General features: G+C 43.6%; 1 protein-coding gene across 5 annotated transcripts in view; it reads right to left on the reverse strand.

The window, feature by feature from the left end:
• LARP4B (La ribonucleoprotein 4B) overlaps positions 1-23,248 on the reverse strand; it is a 109,592-nt gene that overhangs the window by 16,415 nt on the left and 69,929 nt on the right. For 3 of the 5 annotated variants that reach the window (XM_005308083.5, XM_065582829.1, XM_024101025.3), the window contains 8 exons: positions 22,779-22,889; positions 22,164-22,217; positions 21,872-22,081; positions 17,650-17,756; positions 16,735-16,989; positions 15,210-15,255; positions 10,855-11,019; positions 7,436-7,560 (listed from right to left, as the gene is read on the reverse strand). In XM_005308083.5, coding sequence (XP_005308140.2) covers positions 7,436-7,560; positions 10,855-11,019; positions 15,210-15,255; positions 16,735-16,989; positions 17,650-17,756; positions 21,872-22,081; positions 22,164-22,217; positions 22,779-22,889 — 1,073 coding nt within the window. Of the gene's footprint in view, positions 1-5,173; positions 5,509-7,435; positions 7,561-10,854; positions 11,020-15,209; positions 15,256-16,734; positions 16,990-17,649; positions 17,757-21,871; positions 22,082-22,163; positions 22,218-22,778; positions 22,890-23,248 lie in introns of those variants that run through there. The other 2 variants (XM_065582828.1, XM_065582827.1) reach the window with 2 other exon arrangements.

The raw sequence follows: 23,248 nt of genomic DNA on the forward strand, positions 1-23,248 counted from the left end.
AATGAATCTCATGAAAAGCTATCTTCATGTTTGGAACTTGAAAAGTCAAAATGTGAGCAGATTACGCATCTAAGAGTCCTTTTAAATCAGACTGATTTGGACTGCAAGAAAGTTACAGCTATCTGAACTGACAACTATAACAGTTGTTGGGGGGGGGAGGGGGAGGGGGAGGGATAGCTCAGTGGTTTGAGCACTGGCCTGCTAAACCCAGGGTTGTGTGTTCAATCCGGGGAGGGGGAGGCCACTTAGGAATCTGGGGCAAAATCAGTACTTGGTCCTGCTAGTGAAGACAGGGGGCTGGACTCGATGACCTTTCAAGGTCCCTTCCAGTTCTAGGAGATGGGATATCTCCATTCATAAATAAATAAATAAATAAATAAAATAGCCTTTTAAAAGTTAATTCACTATACATTTTAAACCCTATCTTTTTAAGAAGCATATTACACTTTAATACATAATTTAAAATAAGGAACATGTTACAAATTCTAATTAAGTTTGTATTTGTTTGAAAATGGAGATAGACCAGGACATTAAAGCTCACATTTTATCTTGCTATAATCCTAATGTCTGATTCTGAAGTCTCAAGTAAAACAGGTTGTAGCACACAGTACTTGGAAACAATTCTTTTATTATATGCACAAAGCGATATTGAATATTGATTTGGGAGTTAGTCTATGCACTCCTTTGTTCTGTAAGTGTGGGTATGTCTACAATTAATGTACGCCCAGGGTTTGAACTCAGATTCAATCTTAATCCCCTTCTGTCTACACACATATTGCACTAACGTAGGGCTCAGACCCAGGGTCCCAGGACCCCATGGGAGTGGAAGTTCAAGCCTGAGTCAAGCCAGGACTCATGGTTCAAACCCTATTGCTTTGCAGTGTAGGCTCCACTGAACTCCTGCTCTAGGAGTCTGCCAAAAGCAACCCACAATCCCAAGGGCCGACTTTCTTTGTCCACTGGACAGTCAGTCAATCTTGATGAAAAACGGTTACCTACCTTCTGTAACTTGTTCTTCGAGATGTATTGCTCATGTCCATTCCATTTTAAGCGTGCATGTGCCCACGTGCACAGTTGGAGATTTCTGCCTTAGCGGTATCCGTAGGGCCGGCTGTGGCACCCCCTGGAGTGGTGCTCCCATGCGGAGGTATATCAAGAGCTGCCAGCCCTGCACCCTCTCAGTTCATTTGTGCAGGCAACTCTGACAGAAGGGTAGGAGAGCAAGTAATGGAATGGACATGAGCAACACATCTTGAACAACAGTTACGAAAGGTAGGTAATCATTTTTTCTTCGAGAGAGCTTACTCATGGCGATTCCACATTAGGTGACTCACAAGCAGTATCCACGGAGGTGGGCTCGGAGTTCACATCTTAGCAGCTTGCAGTACTGCCCTACCGAAGCCAGCATCGTCCCGGGCCTGCTGGCTAAGAGCATAGTGGGATGTAAAAGTGTGGATAGACGACCAGGTGGCTGCCCTACAGATGTCCTGGATAGGCACATGGGCCAGAAACGCTGCCAAGGAGGCCTGTGCCCTGGTAGAGTCGGTGGTGACGATCACCAGGTGCAGCACCTTCGCTTGGTTGTAGCAGAAGCAAATGCAGGCAGCGATCCAAGAAAAAATTCTTTGAGTGGATACCGGGTGACCTTTCATCCTGTCGGCCACAGCGATGAACAATTGCATCGACTTACGGAATGACTTGGTCCTATTTACACAGAAGGACAGAGCCTTCCTGACGTCCTGCACGCCTCTTCTGACTTATGCGGCTTTGGAAAGAAGACCGGTAAGTAAATGTCCTGGCTCAAATGAAACTGAGATACTACTTTAGGAAGAAGAGCCAGGTGCGGCCTTAGCTGACCTTGTCCTTGTAGAAGATGTGTACGGTGATCCGAGGTGAGCTCCTGAATCTTGGATACCGGGTGGACACTGCAACCAGGAACACAACCTTCCAAGAGAGTAAGAGAGACCAGGAAGCCAGGGGCTCAAAGGGAGGACCCGTGAGCTGAGACAGCACCAGATTCAAGTCCCATGGAGGAACAGGGTTTCTGACTTGCGGGTAGAGGCCACTCCAGGCCCTTAAGAAATCTGGCTGTGACATCCCGAGCAAAAAAACAGACCTCCCCTAAAATGGTGGGTGAAAGGCTGAGATGGCCGCTAGATGGACCTTGATCGATGGGGGGGGAGTGGGGAGGGGGGGGAGAGAAGAGAGAATTACTGGAGCTTGAGATGCAGGAGGTAGTCCAGAATAAGCTGCAACGAAGCCTGCTCAGGACAAACATCTTTGTCCACAATCCAACAGGTGAACGTCTCTACTTGGCCAGGCAGGTTGCTCTGCTCTGGTGGAGGGCTTCCTGCTTCCCAACAGAACGCACTGAACCTCTGCCGAGCACTGCTGCTCCTGTGCGTTTAACAATGCAGCTGCCAAGCCATCAGTTATATCGCTGCCAGGTTGCGGTGCAGAAGACTGCCATGGTTCTGGGACAACAGGTCCGATCTGAGCAGTAGCTGGAATGGGGTTGCTATTAAGAGGCTACCAGTGTTGGCGTGGCCACGCTGACGCTATGAGGATGGATCCTCGCCCTGTCCTGTTTGATCTTCATGAGGACCCTAGGCAGCAACGGTACCGGAGGGAAGGCGTACATCAGATCCTCTGACCATGGGAGGATAAAGGCATCAGGCAGGGCTCCTCCTCCAATCGAGCAGAAGATGTGGCACTTCCTATTCTGCCTGGATGCAAACAAGTCCACCCGGGGAGTTCCCCACCTGCAGAAGACGGAGCTGACCACCTGCATATGAAGGGACACTTGTGGAAAGATGAGAATGTCCTGCTGAGGTGATTGCCAATGTGTTCTTGGACCCTGGAAAGTGAGTGGCTACGAGTTGGACATTGTACTGTAGACAGACTGCTTCCTGGCAAAGGACAGACAACCTGGTTCTGCCCGGCCTGTTGATATAGAAAACTGTAGCTGTGTTGTCTGTCAGGACCTGGACCACCCTGTCTTCTATACAAGGTAGAAAGGATGGCAGGTCAGTCGAACGGCCCTGAGTTCCCGGACATTGATATGAAGAGAACGATTGTGACTGGACCAATGGTTTTGAGGTTCCCCAGCCTAGGTCTGAAGCATCAGAGACAAGGGTCACCAACGAATACAGGGCCGTGAAGGAAACACCTTCCAACACCGACAAGGGATCCTGCTACCAGATGAGGGATGGCAGTATGCTGTCTGGAATCCTGACCACCTGGTCCCTGCTGTGCTGGTTGGGGACATAGACCGATGCCAGCCACGCCTGGAGAGATCCGAGGTGGAGTTGTGCATGCTAGACTATGTAAGTACATGCTGCCATGTGGCCCAGCAGCCGCAGGCAGGTGTGGGCAGTGGTGAGCAGGTGGGCTCATAGGCCCACAATGAGGTCCACACTATGGCCTGGAATTAAGATTTGGGGAGTAAGGCCATGGCCTGAGTGGAGTCGAAGACGACTCCGATGAACTCTACGCATTGTACCAGGGTTAAGGTTCATTTTTTCTTGTTTATTATCAACCCCAGGTCTCGACAGGTCGAACAGACCAGGTTGAGATGTCTCTGCACCTGATCCATAGACCCTGGGAAGATGGAAATATGGAAGTATGCGTCTTTTAAATCGAGGGTGGCAAACCAGTCTCCTGGATCCAGGGAGGGAATTATGAAGGCCAGGGACACCATGCAAAACTTCAACTTCTGGAGTAACTTGTTGAGGCGATACAGGTCTAGGAAGGGTCTGAGGCCCCCCTTTGCCTTCGGAATTAGCGGGAGTAGAATCTTCTGCCTTCCATGTTTTGAGGAAACTTTTCCACTGCCCCTCGTTCAGGAGGTTTTCAACCTCCTGAACGAGGAGTTGCTCATGAGAAGGGTCCCTAAAGAGGGACGGAGAAGGGGGTAGGAGGGGTGGTCAGCTGTCAACTGCAAGGTGTAGCCTGAAGAAACTGTGTCTAGCACCCAGCAGTCCAAGGTGACATGGGACCAGGCCAACCAGAAAGGGCAGAGGCGGTGGCTCTGGGCACTGTCCTTGAGCACACCCTCAAAATGACTGCTTCTGGCCTCCCTGACTTCTGGGAGGGTCAGGTTGGGCAGCTGGGTGGGAAGAGGACGGGTAGCGTCTCTTAAGCCCTTTGTCCTTGTCCTTTCTTCCGTAGGAGCCAGACCTGGGAGCCCTCCAGGACCTAGACTGTGGCGGAGGGTGGAATGGCTTTGTGGACTGCTGAGGGGTGTGCAAACCCAGGGATTGGAGAGTGACTTGGGAGTCCTTGAACACATGGAGCCTAGAGTCAGCTCAGAAAAGAGCCCCGAATCCCCATGTATTGTGGTCTGCATCTCCCGGAACAGCCCAGAAGCCTGCAACCAGGAGCTACATTGCATGGCCACCGCCGACGCAACCACCATGGCAGCCGAGTCCATCGCGTTCCAGGCCATCTGGAGGACTCCATCGGCCACCACCGTGCCTTCGCTCACCAACGCGGCGAACTCTTGGGCACCATCCTGTGGGAGGGCTTCCGTAAACTTACGGAGGAAGTTCAACAGGTTAAAATTATAAAGTCCCAGCAGGGCTTGGGGGTTAGAGACCCTAAACCAGTGGTCTCCGTACTCTGGTGCCAAGGGAGCCCTCCCCTGGCAAAGAAGGGGGTGACACCATCCCTCAGGCCACTCAACTGTCAGTCATCTGCGGAGGCGGCGATGGCTGGACCTCCAACACCAGCAGCCCCCTGGACAACTTTAAGGAGCACCAGGCCCTCCTTAAATGGGTTGCAGAGAATCTGGGCTTGCAAATCTAAGAGGTCGCTGAGGAGGCAGACAACCTCTTCAATGTCATCTCGGCCACCACATGGGCAAAAATTGCATTGCCCATCCACCCAGGGGTGATCAAAATAGCCAAGTTGGTGTGGCAAACGTCCTCATCTATTCCGCCAACATCCAACAAAGTGGAAAGGAAATACTATGTCCCTGCAAAGGGTTTTGAGTATCTGTATATTTATCCCCCCCGCAGCAAATGAAAGGGACAGACAAGGGCCACCCCAGCGGAACAGCCAAAACTAAGGAGGCCAAGAGATTCAACTTATTTGGGAGAAAAGTTTTTCGACGTCCAGCTTACAGTTTAGGGCAGTGGTGGTCAACCTGCGGCCCGCAACACAGTTTATTTACATTGACCGTCCACAAGCAGGGCTGCCTGTAGCTCCCAGTGGCACCGATGGCACCTTGGCCAGCTTGTCTGATGCGTTCAGGGAGGGCTGCGAGTGCTGGACCAGCATCACTGGCATCCCTCATGGATTCGAGTACTGCCACTGGGGGGGGACCACGGCCCCTGCTGCGTTGGCACTCCCCTCAGTATCCCGCGTGGGAGGGGAGTTGTCCCATCTCAGGGCTGAAGTCGCAGTCCGATCCTGACCACTGCCCCTCCGGAGACCATGGCGGGGCCGTCAAGGCCAGAGTCTGCTTACTGACCCTGGTAGGCGAATGACTGGGAGTAGCGCCACCTGCTGGAGGAGCGGTACTGGGGTGAGCGAAGTTACAAATGATTTTGAAGCCCTAGGTTAATAAAGCCAGGGAATGCTAACTCAAATTCTACTAAAATGGGGCATACATTTCAGGGTAGACATTCCTTGTAAGATGGTTTAAAGCAGGGATGGGGAACCTTTTTTCTATCAAGCGCTACTGACCCACAGAAAAAAAAAAGTCACGGGCCACACAGCCATGCAGAGGGGCGCACGCGCAGGCTCAGGTGCAGGAGGGGGCTCAGGGCAGGGGGCTGATGCAGGAGCGGTGCGGCAGGGGACTCGAGTGCAGGAAGGGGCTCAGGGCAAGGGGTTGGGACAGAGAAGGGGTGCACGAGGGGGCTCAGTGCAGGGGGTTGGGGTGCAGGAGGGTGTATGGAGTGTGGGAGGGGGCTCAGGGCAGGGGATTGGGGTGCAAGAGGGGTGCAGGGTGCCACAGGGGACTCAGGAGAGGGGGTTGAGGTGGAGGAGGGGGTTCAGGGTGCGGGTTTCGGCCAGGTGCCACTTTCCTTGAGCAGCTCCGGGGTGGCAGTGGCACGCATCGGGGCTTAAGGCAGGCTCCCTGCCTGCCCTGACCCTGCGCCGCTCCCATAAGTGGATGACACCACATCCCTGCGGCCCCTGGGGGGGGGGGGGGGGGCAGGGCAGAGGGCTCCGTGCATTGCCCTCGCCTGTGGGTACTTCCCCCGAAGCTCCCATTGGCCACAGTTCCCTGTTCCCGGCCAATGGGAGCTGCAGAGGGCGGTGCCTGCAGGTGAGGGCAGCATGCAGAACCCTCTGTCCTTCCCCCCCGCTCCCCTCAGGAGACGCAGGGATACGGTGCCGGCCTCTTCTGGGAGCGGCGCAGGGCCCGCGGTGCCACGGGGGTGGCAATCCCATGGGCTGGATCCAAAGCCCTCACGGGCCAGATCTAGTCTGTGGGCCGCAGTTTGCCCACCCCTGCCCTAGGTTCTGGGGTTGGGCCAGAAAGGAGAGGTTCAAGGTGTGGGAGGAAGTGCTGGGCTGGGGATGAGGGGTTTGGTGTGTGGGAGTGGGCTCAAGGTTGGGGCAGAGGCTCTGGCAGGGAGTTAGGGTTCAGGAGGGGGTTCAGGGCTGGGATAAGGACTTGGGGTGCAGGCTCCAGCCAGGGGACGCTTACCTCAGGCAGTTCCCTGTCGGCAGTGCAGTGGGTCTAAGGCAGCCTCTCTGCCTGCCCTGGCTCCACAGTAAGCAGCGGGGCCAGGTGGCTCTGCAGGGTGCACGCTAACCACGCGTGCCCTCCCTGCAACTCCCATTGGCTGTGGTTCCCGGCCAATGGGAGCTGCAGAGCTTGCACTGGTGGGGGCAGCGTGAGGCACTTCCCTGATCGCACCTGCACCAAGGGGCCGCTGGGACATGCTGGTCACTTCTGGGAACTGCATGGAGCCGATTGGACTTCTAACAGCCTGTCAACCCTAGCTTCCCCCACAGTGGGGCAACCCAGCATTCGCGGCTCCAGCCCCCCAGGTCGGGAGGGGGGAGGGAGGGGGGCGGCAAGCTGTGAGAAAGAGGGTGCCGAGGCTTAGGGCTTCTGGCCCACGGTGTGGAAACTTGCTGCAGATTGAACGAAATGAAGCAGCAGGCAGGATTTGGCCCACAGCCTGTAGATTCCTCACCCCTGGCTTAAAGTATTCTTTATGCCATTTTATTAAACAACATTTACAGATATTAAGAATCAAGACTAAGCAATTCATTAGCACCTATAAAGTGTGCACATTTATTACATGATAAACAAGCTAATGCCTTCTGCTTTATGCATAGTTCACATGAGATATTGTTACTCCATTCTTTGGATAAGGATTCAATAGCTAGTTACACAGTGTACCTAAACTTTTGAAAATGCAAACTCTCGATTCAGAAAAGAATAATTATAGGCATGTAATTAAATCCTTACTCAGGAGACTGGGATGGGGAAGGAGACCTTTCAAACGTCCCAGACAGAGCAGGAGACGCTGGCAATAATGGCTCTCGAGGAATTCCTGATGGAATAGTGTTTGTACTTGCATCCACATTTAGGTTCTAAAAAAACAAAACAGTATGTTTAAGCAGAAGTGTTAGGACTGCCCCTGTTCTTGTAGGTTATTTACTTGCAAAGTAACAAGAAAACTACATGATTTACAAATTAATTTACAGTGAACAGCTACAGATCAACAGGCTAATGCTGAAAATAAAGGAAGCTAAGTTAACTCGGGGGGGGGGGGGGGGGAAGAGCAGCAACGGTTTGACCATGAAGATAGTTTAGAGTCTCCCAACATCCTTTTCACCTTCAAAAAAGTGTTTACTCCTGGGGCTTTGGTCAGATAGATCCAATGGGCACAGCAATACTTGGGATCCAACAGTAGGATCCTTACTGAAGTACCTTGTGTAGCCATTTGGAACCAATGACACCATGAAGAGATGCTGTTCTTGGGCTCTGTCCCAAAAGCCTGATTTTTTTAGCTGGCGAGGCTAGTTTCAATGCCTCTTAATGGAGCGCCTCGACAACAGGATCACTTCTTTCAACTTGGTATTTTACGAAGGCAAGTTCTCGGTAAGTGTCTCATGGGCTTTGGTACTTTAAGAAGAGTGTGTGGCATCACAGCCTTTAGAGAAGTGCTCTTACCCAAGGCCTAAAAGGCCCTTTTCATGCTCATCTGAAGTGGGATTGACCAGTGAATATGAAAAACACCTTAAAATTTTCCACTGCTCAAAAGACTGATCCTTCCTCCTGGGCAAGGCCTAAGAGGATCTAGACAGACTAAAATCCAAATAGCTGCAAAAGTAAAAACAAATTTTACCCATCCTAAAACCAGCTCTAATAACATAACCAATTTAAAATATTAGATTTGTCCATCAAGAGAGACAGAAGGGAGAGGTTGGCTCTGACACCACTTTGGCAAGCAGAGAAGGGAAGTAAGGGGAGCAGAGTGCGTGTGTGTGTACAGGGGATTTTTTTGTTCTCCAACTACCACTCAGCATTGGTTCCATGTTCATGTGGCTAAGCACGAGATCCCTACAGTGGGGTCTGTAGATAGGCAATTCCATGAAGGTGAACAGTAATCCGTGAGGTGGTTATGATACTGACTATGAGACCACATACTGACTATGCAGTTTCTCTGAACAAAATCAGAGACTTACACTTTAGTGAAAACGAAATCACGAGCAGCTGCATGCAGCACGTACATAGTTGGTGTTTAGGAATTAACTAGAGAAAAAAAAAAAAGTACCACTCTGCACCCACAATTAAGTGGGTAAAGGCTTGATCCTGCAAGGTACTGAACATCCTGGCCCAAATCCAGCACAGCACTTATGCACATACTTAACTATAATTATATGAGTAGTCTCAATAGAAGCATATGATGGATTTGGGCCTGAGTGCTCAACTCCTTACATGATTGAGCCCTAAAATTTCATGGTTAGAGAACAGAGACAACGTGGGTGAGGTAATATCTTTTATTGGCCCAACTTCTGGTGGTGCGAGAGACAAGCTTTCAGGCTTATGCAGAGCTCTTTTGAAACAGTTTCCCAAGCTATTCTTAGAGGGGGAGTATGATGCATGATGAACACCACTATTTACCTCTCTTTTCAACTAATTTGTGTAACCTGGTTTGAATAAACCTCTGCATCTGGTCGCTCATCTGTAAAATAAGGTTAGTAATACTTGCCTACTTCAGAGGGCTATTGTGAAGCTTGGAAAAAAAGGCTATGAAATCTTGAGATGAAAAGCATCATCTAGGAATTCCCACTTTAAACTCTGTTGAGCATGCCTACAACACCCTACAGGGTGGAATCAAACTCCCTTGGAGGCCAATCCTTTCCAAATATGAGCACATGCACAACGTAGCAGAAACCAGAAACAGGAGTTCAGAGTCCAAGGCAAACACTGCACCCAATGTGGCAATAGACTGTGCTGCCACGAGACCACCCTGGCCTAACCAAATTAGAGCTGCCTTTGTAGAAGAGTGGAGACTTGTTATATTTGAGTAAAGAAGGTATGAATCTGTAAGAGTTAAAACAGATAATTTTCAAGAGACTGTGGGCCGGTCTTAAATATCCTTAAATATGGCCCAAATGCACAGACTACAAGTTGGTGGAAAAGTGTGTGTGGGGCGGAAAATGGGTGAAGGTGGTTTAGAAACCACTGTTGCACTGTTCTGTAAATGCAAACCTTGTTAGAACAACCTTATGGCTTCTTTAACGGACACCATTACCAGCATCAGTGGACAGAAAATGTAACCAGAGATTGCTACAACGTAGGGCACTTCCCCAACCCCTTTCCCACCCATCCTGATATGGTGGTAGTAAAGAGGATATAGTGGAAGAGAGGGAATGTTGTGTAAGCCCCTTTATTACGCTCTTTACCACTAGTGGGTCACCTTTACACCGAGGAAGGTGATCACCCCTGAGCCAGTTAAACCAATTTTGTAAATAGTCCACAGCAACCCTCCTGCACCGGAGGATCTGGTTATATAATAACTGGAAATCAACATACGCAATGTTGATAAAGTTGCAACAAAAATAAAGCAACCAAATTTAAACTGAAGGGTTGGTGGAACAGACTTCCACAACCCAGACCCTTTGATACTCACTGTGGAATTAAGTCTCTCTTGGAGAGCACCCTGGGCCCACAGATTGCATTCTTTAGGATTCTGTCCTCTGCACTATGAGCAGCTAGAGATAGCATCAACTCTGAATTACATCTCTAGCTGCATCCTGAAAGCACAGTCTGCCAGGTCATTTTGGTGTATTTTTACAGTCTCCAACTGATCTCACACATCAGCTCCTGGATTCAATTGGTTTAGCAATACTTCTTATTTCAACTAACAAGCCTAGTGTTTAGAGAGAGTTTCTGGGCTCTTTCCTTATATTTCAGAGGTTGAAAATGTGTTTTCCCCACCTGCATCTGTTTTCTAGGTGTTTAAGGAGAAGAAGAAAAAAAAAAAGCCTGACAAATCAAACTATGCGCAAATTGCGGTGTAAGATTATTTTTCACTTAATGCTATCAAAAAGGTAACAAGTAGTAACCTGACTCAGCTGGGAACACTGAAAAAGGTGATATCTGTTTTTATCACTAGCAACTAATTAAAAATAGTTACTCTGGGGCACTAATACTCCACACCACATCAGTTATCCTTCAACAAGGAGGGTACATTCTTGCCAACCAACTGCTAGGATGAGAATGGAGATGACAGCAAAGGAGTTATACACAGAACTACAGTTTTCCATGACCTACATAAAAGCATGGTTAAGTTCTACTTGAATTATGTTTTTACTGCATAAACCACTGAATTTGAAACAAGGAGGTATGTAAAGCAGTAAACTCAAACTACTCACTCTTTCCTTTGACGTTCCCATTATGACACTGGACAGTCTGTTTTCAAACAAGTCTTCAGTCTTCAAATTGCCTGCAGCCCCAGGTAATGGAGGGAAGCTGGATAATCCCAATTCAAAACTAGGAGATGGAGGCTTTGGAGGTGGCGGAGACTGCGTTTGACCTCTCTGTAACAGAAGTGTGACATATTATGAAATCAGACTATAGTTAAGGAAGATTATGGGACTCTGATACAAAACTATTAAGCACCAAAAATAGGAAAGACCAGGGCCTCAATGTTACTCACCATCGGATCCCTAACAAGATTTAAATCTGACTAAAAGGTACAATGGGCAGTGAGGAATATTAGCCCTATTTACACACACAAGCTGTACTGCTTTAACTATACTTGAATAGTTACTGAGTTACAAGTGTGGATGTAGTTATTCCAGTATAACTTATGCCTGTAGAGGAAGGGAAATAAGCTGTATCACTATAGAGCACCTTTGTACGGAGAACTGTCTCTACACTAGTGGTTATCCTGTGCAACTATTTTGATAAATAAAAATCACCATCCCTATCCAAAATAGTTATACAGGTACAAAGTCTACTGGTAGACCAGGCCATTTGCTGAACAGCTTACTTACGCATGGTCTGTCACACTGCACTGTAGAAATTGAAGCTTATTTCTCCCCATCGAGTCACTATTTTAGAAATAGGACTTAATACAAAAAAGTAAGTTACACAGCAAAACTTTACTATTTGTCCAGGTTTCAGTTAAAAAAAAAAACCACCACCACCACCACCAAAAACACACCACAGGAGTAACTGAAGTTTGGATTATACTCAAGCAGAGTACAATTTCAGAGACAGAAAAAGTAACAAGAGAAATCTCCTTCACATTTTTGTGGGGGGTGATTTTTAATGCGTTTATAAATTGTATCTAGATTGAGGAGTAACAACTGTTTTACACTACATTGTACTTATCCTCCTTGAATTCTGGTATGTACCTTGTAAACAAGGAAATAATTGTTTTGTGACTGCTCAGTCCTGTTTCAGGACAGGAACTGAGACATGCCCATAATGGTTACCTACTCTGACAGGAGAGTTGCTTAAGCAGTAACAGTTTAAGAGTCACCTCTACAGAGTCACACTTGTGGCACTGGCATCTCCTGGCATTGAACTGTGAAGGGTGGGCCCCTCACCCCTCATTTCACCTTCTCTCAGGAGGCTTCCAGGTGTATAAAAGAGGAAATGGCCCCATCCGCCCTGTATTTCCTTTCATTATCAGCAGCCTAACTTCTGGACTCAAGTGGATATTCTTACTCCCAACCTAAAGAAACAGCTTTTAACTCCAGAATGCCAGTGTGGAACTTTCACCTTCTATAAAGTTCACAAACCTCAAAGAGGCTGGATAAAAAGGCAAACCACCAAGTTCACCATTTGGAAATATTATTGTAGATCAGGGAAATCTAAACATTTTCCTGATGAGCATGTTACCTTCACTTTATGCATCTGGAATGACCCGAGTGACTCTGGAGTCAGTATCAAGAAGGGGTAGCCTCTTTATAATCAGGGAGCACCCTGGCCCCAATGCAGGTCCCAGATGTAGTCTGGATAAAGGCAGCAGGTACCTAGCTAAGGAGCCAATCTGTGGACCAGTTTAAGTACAGACATTGAATGACTGATGTCTGAGACCAATAGGGTCAGGACAGCAGAGTACTCTTTCTTGATTTAAAAAGAAATATCCCATGGATGCTTGTGGTTAGTTGGGTGAATACAGCAGGGCTGAAGTCTGTCTTGTGAAAATATGTGAAATATATGCCAACATCGCCTTACAGGTGGCTATGTCCATGTGCTGTATGGCTGAGGTATAGCACTACACACCAGTAACTCCAAGGAACTGGTGTTCTTAATCTCAACTGGGAATCCCAGATTTACACATTAAGCGTTTTCCCACTGGACACGGTCACTACCTGAGCACTCAGATTCTGGTAAATTTAACACAGTAGGACAGCATGATACTGCCACTGTGCTCTATCTAGCATAGAAAGATCTGAAATCAGGTTTGTTTTTTGGAGTGGTGTTGCCTCTGAAATCCATCTCATTTCACCCCGGGCCAACTTTAGATGTACCTTAGAGGCTTTTTCTCTTCAAAAATGTTTTTAGAGCTGAAACAAATTACAATCAGAGTTCTGACTCATTTTAATAGGTGTTCCACTTATACCATTGATACTGCATCTGTACTTGAAATAGATTGCCTGCTATACTTAGCAGATGAAGGCAGCAGCAGAGATTGCAGGACTAAAGCACTGGCAATGCAGCACCCAAGAGACCAATCCAGTCAGAATCAAGATTTTTGATGCCGAAGCAGTGGGGTCTGAAGAACAGCTGCCACCTTTTTTTTTTTTTAAATAATATATTTAAATTGCTTTCTTCTAGAAGCTCGCAGGATTGTCAGTGTGCGGCTGACTGCACATAAGCAGGACAAACATACAGCTACAGTGATCCAGCAATGGCTGATAGCAAAGACTATTTCAGAAAAGATCTGAAGTGTTGCTGCTTTGTTTCTGAGACAGGCCTTAGTGTTTGTAAACTAGATGTCTCCAAGCAATAATGGCCTTGGACAGTTTCAAAGTCACGGCACCAGCACATGATTAGAAATCAGACATTTTCAGAGCCATTAAGTGGTGCAGGACTGAATGAGACTTAATAGGTACAACAGCCACCTCAAATCTGGGCCCAAAAACAGATTACAAGGTTTCAGTGGTGTTATCCAGACATGTTGGTTAGGGAACTCAGCTGAACAGTTTCAGAGAAGAAAAAGGCCCAGGTCCTACGGGGGAGTTGGTGTCAGAAACACCACCTTAGCTAGTAAAGCTGATGCTGGACATCTGATGCCAGAATTGGTCAACTGGGCCTGAAGAGTCACTGCCATGAGCAGGAGTGAATGAGGTGGCTCTCCTGAGGTCGTCCAGACAGTACCTGTGCCTAATGGGTACCATTTCTTCTTTGTTCTGCTAACTAAACAAACCTGTACCAACCTGTCAATCTAAAATGTAAGTAGCAACTGAAAGGACAGAAGAAAAAGAAAGGGAAGCACCAAGGACACCATGTATAATCCAAGACCATTGCACATTTGGCTGCTAAAAAACAACTCCAGGGCAGCTGGGCCCATTCTCCCTTTTATACTATTTGAATTTCTGGGAGGAGCTTTAACTAACAGACCCTGCTGTCTAGAAGATTCCACAGCTCAATGCCACGAGGCACCAATCCCACAAGTGGGACTATGCAGAGGCCACCTCCTTCAGTATAGTTCTGCAGTAATGTCACGAAGAAAAAAAAAAGACATCATAAAAGGAAAAAAATTGTAAAACTTCATGAAGTCATCTGCCAAGAAACTGTGTTGCAACAGTGGTCAAATGGGGTATGGCAATGAAGTTTTAAATAAGTGAATTGAGGGAAAGGCTGTGGGTATAAAGTTAAATCAAATCTCAGGTCCCACAACAGAGTTACAGATACTGACTGTAAAGTTATTTTTTGGTGTAAGCCCAAGCTTTTCAAACTTCAAGTCTGATGTTTTATTTATGCCTAAAATTAAAGTTGTATTAAGTTACAGATTAACAGCATTTTTTGGCAACTTTCAATACTGTTAGTGCAGGCCACATTCAAATCCCACTCCTTGAGTTTTATGTAAATGGCAACTATGCTCATAAACCACCCATCGTAAAAGGAGCTCACTAGTGTCTGAAATGAGGTGTTTTGTGTGGTGTTCCCTCTGAAATCCATCTGATTTCACCCCTTGCCAACTTTAGAAGCACCTTAGCAGCTTCTTCTGTACAAAGATGTTTTTAGAGCTGAATCATACTACAATCATTTTAACAGGTGTTCCAGTTATACCATTGATATTGCATATGAATTAATCACTGTAAGATAACTAATTCTTTAACTCTTAATTCTACTATGGTGCATTAGTGATTTTCAAGTTCCAAATGAGGCATGTCAATCTCAAGGAATCCTTGTACTTACTTTGTCAACTCTCCCTGGAAGTTTAAATATACAGGCATTCAGATGAAGTATCATCACAAGTAGTAAGAATGGGGGTAATGTATCATTAAAAAAACGTGGCATTTCAAATTCTCTCAAACCTTATGCATTAATAATCAGATGCCCCGCCCCAGATATTTGGTGTTCATTACGTGGTGTATTCTAATGTGGATTTAGATGTATTTTCCTTAACAAAACAGGCAGTTATCTTTAGTTTACTATTAGAATGCATGCTTTCTTGTGCAACATCTTATTTAAGCCTTATCAGTTATTCTTCATGGTAATCTTGATATCAAGTTCTTTTTTGTTACCCATATTTCACAACACTCACTGTAAACTTGTCCTCCCTTTTCTTTCGATAGCCATATGAATTTTTCCTAGAAGAGAGAACATACAATTAACATCAGAACTTTGCCTAGATGTGACATAAAAATAATTTATTTTTGAATTACCTTATTACAGTCACCCTCATGCTAAAGGCTTATTATACAAGTCATTATTTTAGAGACCGTGACTAGTAAGAATTAAGAGGAAACATGATTGAAGAAAAGCTTCATACAAAATACTAGAAAAAAGGCACGAAGTTTACACAAGACAAAACTACTCTCCCCCCCCCCTTTTTTTTTTAAATCAAAGAATTCCCCTGTTCAAAGTACAACTCTAACTAAAACTATCAGGAAGTCTCAGGGACACCCAAAATCATCCAATAAACAAGAGCACGCGCCACTTCCTGCAACTCCCATTGGCTGGGAACAGAGAACCATGGCCACAGGGAGTTGAGGGGCTCCATGCCGGCAGATGCCCCAGGTAAACAAAATGACAATGTATTAGATATTCAATGATTCCATAGAGCAGGGATTGGCAGCCTTTGGCATGCGGCTTGCCGGGGTAAGTACCCTGGCGGGCCAGGTGGGTTTGTTTACCTGCCATGTCCGCAGGTTCACCCGATCACGGCTCCCACTGGGTGCGGTTCGCCGCTCCAGGCCAATGGGGGCAGCGGGAAGCGGCGCAGGTCAAGAGATGTGCTGGCCGCCACTTCCCGCCACCCCCATTGGCCTGGAGTGGCGAACCGTGCCCAGCGGGAGCCGTGATTGGCCGAACCTGTGGACGGGGCAGATAAACAAAGCGGCCCGGCCCACCAGGATGCTTACCCTGGCGAGCCGTGTGCCAAGGTTGCCAATCCCTACCATAGAGTTTAAAATCATCAAATTTTGGTGTAGACCCATTTATAAGCCAATCCCCTCTTTGATGCGTCACTTTTTTACCAAAAATATTTGGCTTAGGAACGAGTATATAAGATAACTATATTATGTATTAGCTGGGATACAATCCCGCTCACATATTCCTAGGTGAATTATCTACAGTACTAGACTGAGTGCAAAGTGTTAACTATTTCACTCAATCTTGCAGTTACGACTTAACACAGTAAGCAGGACCAACTGAAAGTGCCATTTTTAAACAGTCACTTAAGAAAACCAATGCACTTAAACTGGGCCCCCTTTTAAATATTTCCTGGAGATTCTATAAGCCATATAACTCTTTTATATAATTTTAGAAAACAGATGATTTTAGCACAAGTCAAAAACGAACACGAAAGAGGTTAGAACTTCAACATTTTACAGCCACAACAGGTTACCTCTGTTATTTAACATTAATGTATTAGTTAATCAACTGAACATGGTCAGAGAAAAAATTCTCAATCAGAGCCTGAATTATATTGAAAAGACATAGCTATAGTTAAATATTGCTCTTTTAATGTTACTCCTGTTTTTGCAAGTGTTTACTCTTGTGTATACAAATAAATACTCAGAAGCAGACCACAGAGGGTATTTATATGAACTGTTAAAATCTCTCACCTTCCTCTTCCTAAGCCAGGGGAAGAGTCAATATTAGTCTGTTCCATTCGTCCAGTTCCTATATCCCTCTTGGTATAACTTGTAGTAGTATTTTGCATCCGTGTCCTGTTTTGCCCCGGCTGCCTTGTCTGTGGACTCCTGACACCATTAATTAAACGATCAGCAGAAAAGTTGAATATTGTAGGACTGTCTAGAAGCCCAGGTCCCCTTTCTGCATTGGGTATGGTGTGCCGTAGATGTGATTTGCTAGGATTCCTACAAATCAGGAATACATTGTATTAAAAAATGGTTACGTGAACGGCTTAGCACTTCATTGTATATTTATATAATCCTTATAAATTGATCATCCTCTTAAAAAGAGATGGATTTTCATTTGGATACATGTAAAGTATTTTTAGCAAAATTAAACCTTAGAACTTCTAGTCTAACTTCGTGCTTGATTAAAACTATTCTAAACTTAAATATATAATGAATAAATCTGCTGATAATTATATTTCAAATAGCGTAATAGTAACCAAGGACTTCATGAAAGACATTCTAAATAGAGTATTCTCAGAGCTGAAGTGACAAACCAGTCCAGAAAAACCATTTTAGTAATCTGCATTACAGAAAGATCTAAGTTCCCACTGAAAATGTTACAAAGTTAAGAAGCCAAACTCTGATCATGCACATAGCAGACCAGTTCAGAGCTATGAGACAGCAGTGCAATCAATCACTTTTAATATTGCTGTGTCTTTATGTTGATATCAGTAAGTATCATCTGGCCATATTTAATCTTACAGCAAGTTTAATTTAGTGTGCACTTTGCAAGTTAAAGATTTTTGTTAAACTATGAAGAATAAAGTAACTTGCAGAACTCCTGGAATACAGATACTTTAAAAAATGATTAATACATTTTTATTTGGCTGAACTTGCCTGCTTCTGGGAGGATACTGTCTGAGTGAAGTCAACGGAGAAGCAGGGGGCTTGAAGGTTGGTGATGTAAAGCCATTGATAAATCCAGCATTGGGAAATGGCGTTACCTAGAGAATAAAAACATTGTGTGGACACACATTTGTAGATTACATACTATATAGCCAAATTGATTGTTTATTTTCAGAGTGGAAAATTAAATACTTGTTTATACAAAAGGTCTTGAACCTCCACGGGTTTGTCAAAATAGCAACTATGATATTCTTTAAAGATAAATTTGGAGGTTAATTCCCTTTATTTCTAAGATCTAGTCCTCTTTGCTTGTTCTGAATGTCTAAAGTTATTTTTTAAACCTATATCCCATGTCATTCTACGCAGGACAGTATTCCAAAAAGGATTTTATTTTTTCATTTTAGTTTAAGATTGTGTAACAAGAGAACATTTTTTGGCCAGTGCATGCATGACAAACTCATTCAAGAGGAAGTTTATAAACAGCCATTACGCATGCTCAAAAGATGACAACTGGAGACCACAGTAAAATATATTTGTAATATTAATATAATTTTCTCCTATGTGGTCTAAGATATGTTTCCTAAAGTCTAAAGCATTAGAACATGCATGGAGTTTTACAGACTTGTAAAACGGTGTCCATGTCCCAAAGAGTTTACAATGTCAAGACGGCGACAACATTCAGCTGGGGTAGGAAGAAGACTACAGCAATAGGCTTACATGGCTATTTAAGTAACTAATTCATGCTTCACGAAGATTAGGAGTTTCCCCCCTTACTGGTTTGGATTCAAAGATAACTCGAGGGAGATTAAAGTGTTAGCCTCATGGAATAAGTGCATTTTGAGAAAGACGTTTAAGGCAAGGCTGGATGCATGACAGACAGGGTCAGGAAGGGAGTCCCAGGAGTGAACAGCCACAGAGAAGAATGAGATGTGTGGAAGGAGGACATGAAGCCATTCAGCTTTGGAAGAGGAATAGTATTAGGTAGCACAGTGTAAAAAGGTAATAGGAAACAAAACGGATAATATTATGCCCCAACATCCCAGTTTGGTATTTCTAGTACCTTGTTACTCCATCCCACTGCAGAATACATTATAGATTCATGTTACATTTTTTGGTGGTGGTAAGATAAGCTCACTTTCCAATACTCATTTTCAAGTGTGCCAAATAGGAGGATACAATCACATCTCACGTTTTAGCCGTTTGAAGGTAAAAATAGTTGTGATTGCTATGTTGACGCACAAATGATTTTGAACAGCGCTGACATCCATATTTGAAAATTATGGACGGTGTAAAAAAACTTTTGTTCAGAGTTCACAGTAAGTATTGGAATGTTCAGTTAGCTCGTTAGTACAACTTTTAAGAAGTGGGCACAAATCTTCATTGAATATGCAAAAGACAGTAAAACAGGTAAGTTAAATTTATTCAGTATGCCAAGGAAACTACTATTTAATCAGTTAATATACATTGACCTATTTAATACTACAAGCATTCAACAATAGTAATCACGTATCAATACTTCAGACACGATCTCTTAAAGTACATTTAGTCAAATACAATATTACAAATGTATACAAAACATGTTGACTGTCAAGGCTAGCAACCTTTTGCTTACAGTTTCTCCATATGTTAGATCTCTTCTTCATTTGCTGAGAAAATCTTACCAAAAGTCTGCTACAGGAACCCTCTAATTTTTCATGTTGTACGGCACCACTCTACAGGTGTATTACTGTTGGTCTTGCTCCCAATATGAAAATGAGGACATAATAGAATGCTTATTGAATGGGAGCTACCAAAGTCAAAGTGCGACTCTTAAATTTTAGACTTCCTTTTTACTATTCCTATCCACCGTCTACTAATGTTCCCTCTATCACTGAGCATACTAATAATAGTTTTAGTTAAAAATTTAAACCCAAATTTAAGGTTACTTCTTACAATGGCACAAGCACCAAGAAAATTGTCTTTCCTGCCTAATTAGTTCAAAATAAAGTTTGTTGCTCAAAAAAAAAATAAAAAAACACACAACAACCCACCACTGAATGTGGTAACAGTAAGACCATAGTCTGAATTAATACTTGCATCAGCAAGATGATTTGAGAATTAACTTTCAAACAGCTATGAAAAGAGTACTACATAAATGCTTAACAGAGCCAAGTCCTTCTCAAAGAATTGGAGGCTACATTATGTCAACTGAAAACTATATATAAACAGAGAAAGCATTGTCTGGAAATGCAAAGAGCATCACAAAACACTGACAATTGAAATTTAACAGTGCAATTTTCACACCACAACTTACTGTTAGCATAAAATAAAATGCCAGCAAACAGGCCATCATCATCAAGGGATTAAAAAAGTGAAACTGTTCAATACTTTAGGCTTCAAATTTAGGTAATTAAAGATTTTACAAAGTCTATTAATACAAGTGAAGATTCAGTGAAAAAGGCTTGCTCTGAAGTTACAGCGTTTGTAATCCAAACACTGCAACATGGCACTAGTTGTGAAGAACCAGAAAGTCAAGTATTTTTTGTTGTCCAAACTGAGTGAAATGCACGAGGTAAATAAATGGTTATTCAGGTTAATTCAAATCAAATCTTTAAGAGAGTCTTTTAAATGATCAGTATCCTTTCCTCAGAAGGGCCCTTAGGTTGAAAACATTTCATTACGATCATCGTTCTCCATTCATGGAATGTCTTTTCCTTCCAATTCTAATGGAACCCTCAACATGCTTTTATTGACTTTGACATAACCGGTGATACTGTTGGACACCAAGAATGTGACCGTGCTTAAAAGTGGTACACTTACTGCCGTTACTGAGTCTTCATTTGTCCACATCTCCAAAACAAAAACAAAAAACACACACACGAAAAACAACAACCCACAAACAAACAAGTTTCTAGGTGTTACTTAATCAGGACATGAGTGTCCAGAGATGAACGTGCACTCCATCAAGTCTCCTTCCCATTCTATAGCTCCCTTTAAACACCAACTGCAAAGAGTTCTGGCTGCTTTCCCTGTGTCAAATGTGTTCACCACAACTTCCTAATTATCTTGCCTTTCAATACACAGGGAGTTCGTTCAAGGAGACTTTAATCATTTGCCAAGATTTCTAAATAGTCTTTCTAATTTTGAGCACTGCTACCCTAGTTTATTTTAACCTCAATTAAAGATAGATATGAGGGTGGAAGGATGGTTCCACTTGTGACAACCCTGGACCCCACCAATCAATGACACTCCATAGCCAGTGTGTGCACAAAAAGCTGCATGCATGAATACAACTGCCCAAACAAGAAGCACAAGTGGAGAGCGGAGCTGGCTGAAGTAATTCTGATATGGCACTAAGTCACACATTCTTCTTCACCTATGTACAACATGCCTCAGGTGGCCCATAACCAGGATTCATCACCAAATTTGGTCTGCTGGTTGGATCATTAGCTTCCCTGACTTGGGCTGGGTACTGCCAGGGAGTGTGACATGAATGCTGATGCAAGAGTAAGTGGGGGGAGGAAAGACAGTAGAATACATAGAATGTGGGGTCTGTCAAGTAGCTAATGTGACTTCACTAGCAACGTAGACCTAAGGCTGCTGCTAGTTTTGAATATAGAAAACGTAAGATTTCTTTAAATCAGTACTTCCTTAGAGATTATCAACAATTCTTAAACCTAATAATGAAGATGTTAGTTTTGCAACTGTCAGGATATGTCAAATAGGGCACATTAACCTTGCAAGAGAAAAATCTTAAATTTTAAACTGATGTGCTAGATTATCCCCTTTCAACTAGCCCTGTTAGGTGCTTTCCACACATAATATTGAAGTGGATTTATAAATACACTCATGCACATAAGCTATGAAGATTACTTTTAAAAAAGTATTTAATACTATTACTCAGAGGAGGATTCTTAAGTGTCTAACCTTTAGAACAAAAAACCCTATTTGAATTTAAAGCATGAGGAAAGTAACTTCTGAAGCCTCCCTTTCTTTATTTAAAAAAGAAGAAGAAACCAGATGCCTCTTTCAAAGAGAGGCTCTCATACTCCAAAATATGGACTGCCAATGTCCACTTTCAAGAAAAACCCACACCACGTACAATCAGAAGAGTGGAACTTAGATTGTGACCTCCCACATGCAGTCCTTCAAACTGAATGTTAAACACTCTTCCTGAAACAATTGAACATGCAGCAGCTGTAGACAAATGCTTCTCATGCTCCTAAACACTTACCAATGTTGGATCAAGATAGCTGTGTGTCGTAGACCAGGTCTGTGGAGCAATTAAGCTGTACAGAGGAAACTGCTGTTGGGGACTGTATACTGGAGGTAAATAAAAGGATGCTGTATAACGCTGTTGTGTGTAGAGGTTCATGTCCAGAGGTCTATATCCATTCTTTGGCAAAAATGTATTTATAGCTATTGCCTTTGCTTTTATCCTTGCCTGCAAGATAGAGTTAGATTACTTAAGTATATCAACCTATTATGTTAGTAGTAAATAAAACAGTACAAACAGCTTTATTTACCTTAATTGGTTTTCCTTGGAAAGTTTTCACTTCTTCTCTAAGGTATCTGTAAGCCTTATAAAATTGACATTTGTAAAAAAAGTTGTCAAATATCCATTACGAATATTAATTTAACACAACTAGTATTAAAGGAGTTTTGATAAACCAAGAACTATTGCTATATTTGAAGTATCACCAGTACTAAATGGAGATAAGTAATTGCATAAACAGTCAATGCAAGTTAGAACACTTCAGTCATTGAAGTTAAATTTGATATAGAATTACACAGCTTTTTAAAAAGGCATTTAGAAAGTCTAAATCAATATTTTATTTCTTAAGATAGGGTGATGCTTCAAGATTATTATGCTACAGAATATCACCATTTGTAGTAAAGTTAAAGTATTTCACAGGAAACCAGAACATATGCACACAGGATTAAGTTCTTACTGGTTATGTTTACCTAACATCAGACTTCTGATATTACTAACTGGAGGTTTAGCAGTATTTCTTTGACTAGAAATATTCACAAAAAAATTTCTATACGTATGGATTTTTGCCCACCCGGATTTGCTATTGCCCTGAAGCATCCTAAAGACTGTGTAACTATTTTACATCTGAGAAAAAAAAAGTTGTTACCTGCTGTGCATCAGCTTCTGACTCAAATGTAATGAACCAATTGTCATTATAGGCAAACTCACAGTTGATAAATTTAGGCAAATTATCTCCCCTGAAGAGCGCTTCAACCTCCTAAGAAAAAGTTGGGGGGGAATGGATGAAAAAAAAGAAAGGTGAAGTGTAGAACTTTGAATGTGAACTACTGGTAAGAAACAAGAAGAATAAAAATGCTTTTCAGCTTGCTAGACTAAGAACTGAGAGAGATTAAAATACCTGCAGTAATGCTTAATCTTAAAGTTTACTTTTAATATAAAGGAATATGAAATGTTGCATTACCAAGGCCATACTGGAATTTTTCTTCTAAGTACTGTTTAAAAACAGGAGCACAAAGGTATTTAGAGGGCTTTCATTTGAGAATAAATGCAGGATTTCTGTTCTCAAAATAGTGGATTTTGGCAGCACAGAAGCGAAAATACTTTTCAATGTCAATT

This window comes from Chrysemys picta, chromosome 2 (assembly GCF_011386835.1).
Source record: "Chrysemys picta bellii isolate R12L10 chromosome 2, ASM1138683v2, whole genome shotgun sequence".
Taxonomy (NCBI): domain Eukaryota; kingdom Metazoa; phylum Chordata; order Testudines; family Emydidae; genus Chrysemys; species Chrysemys picta.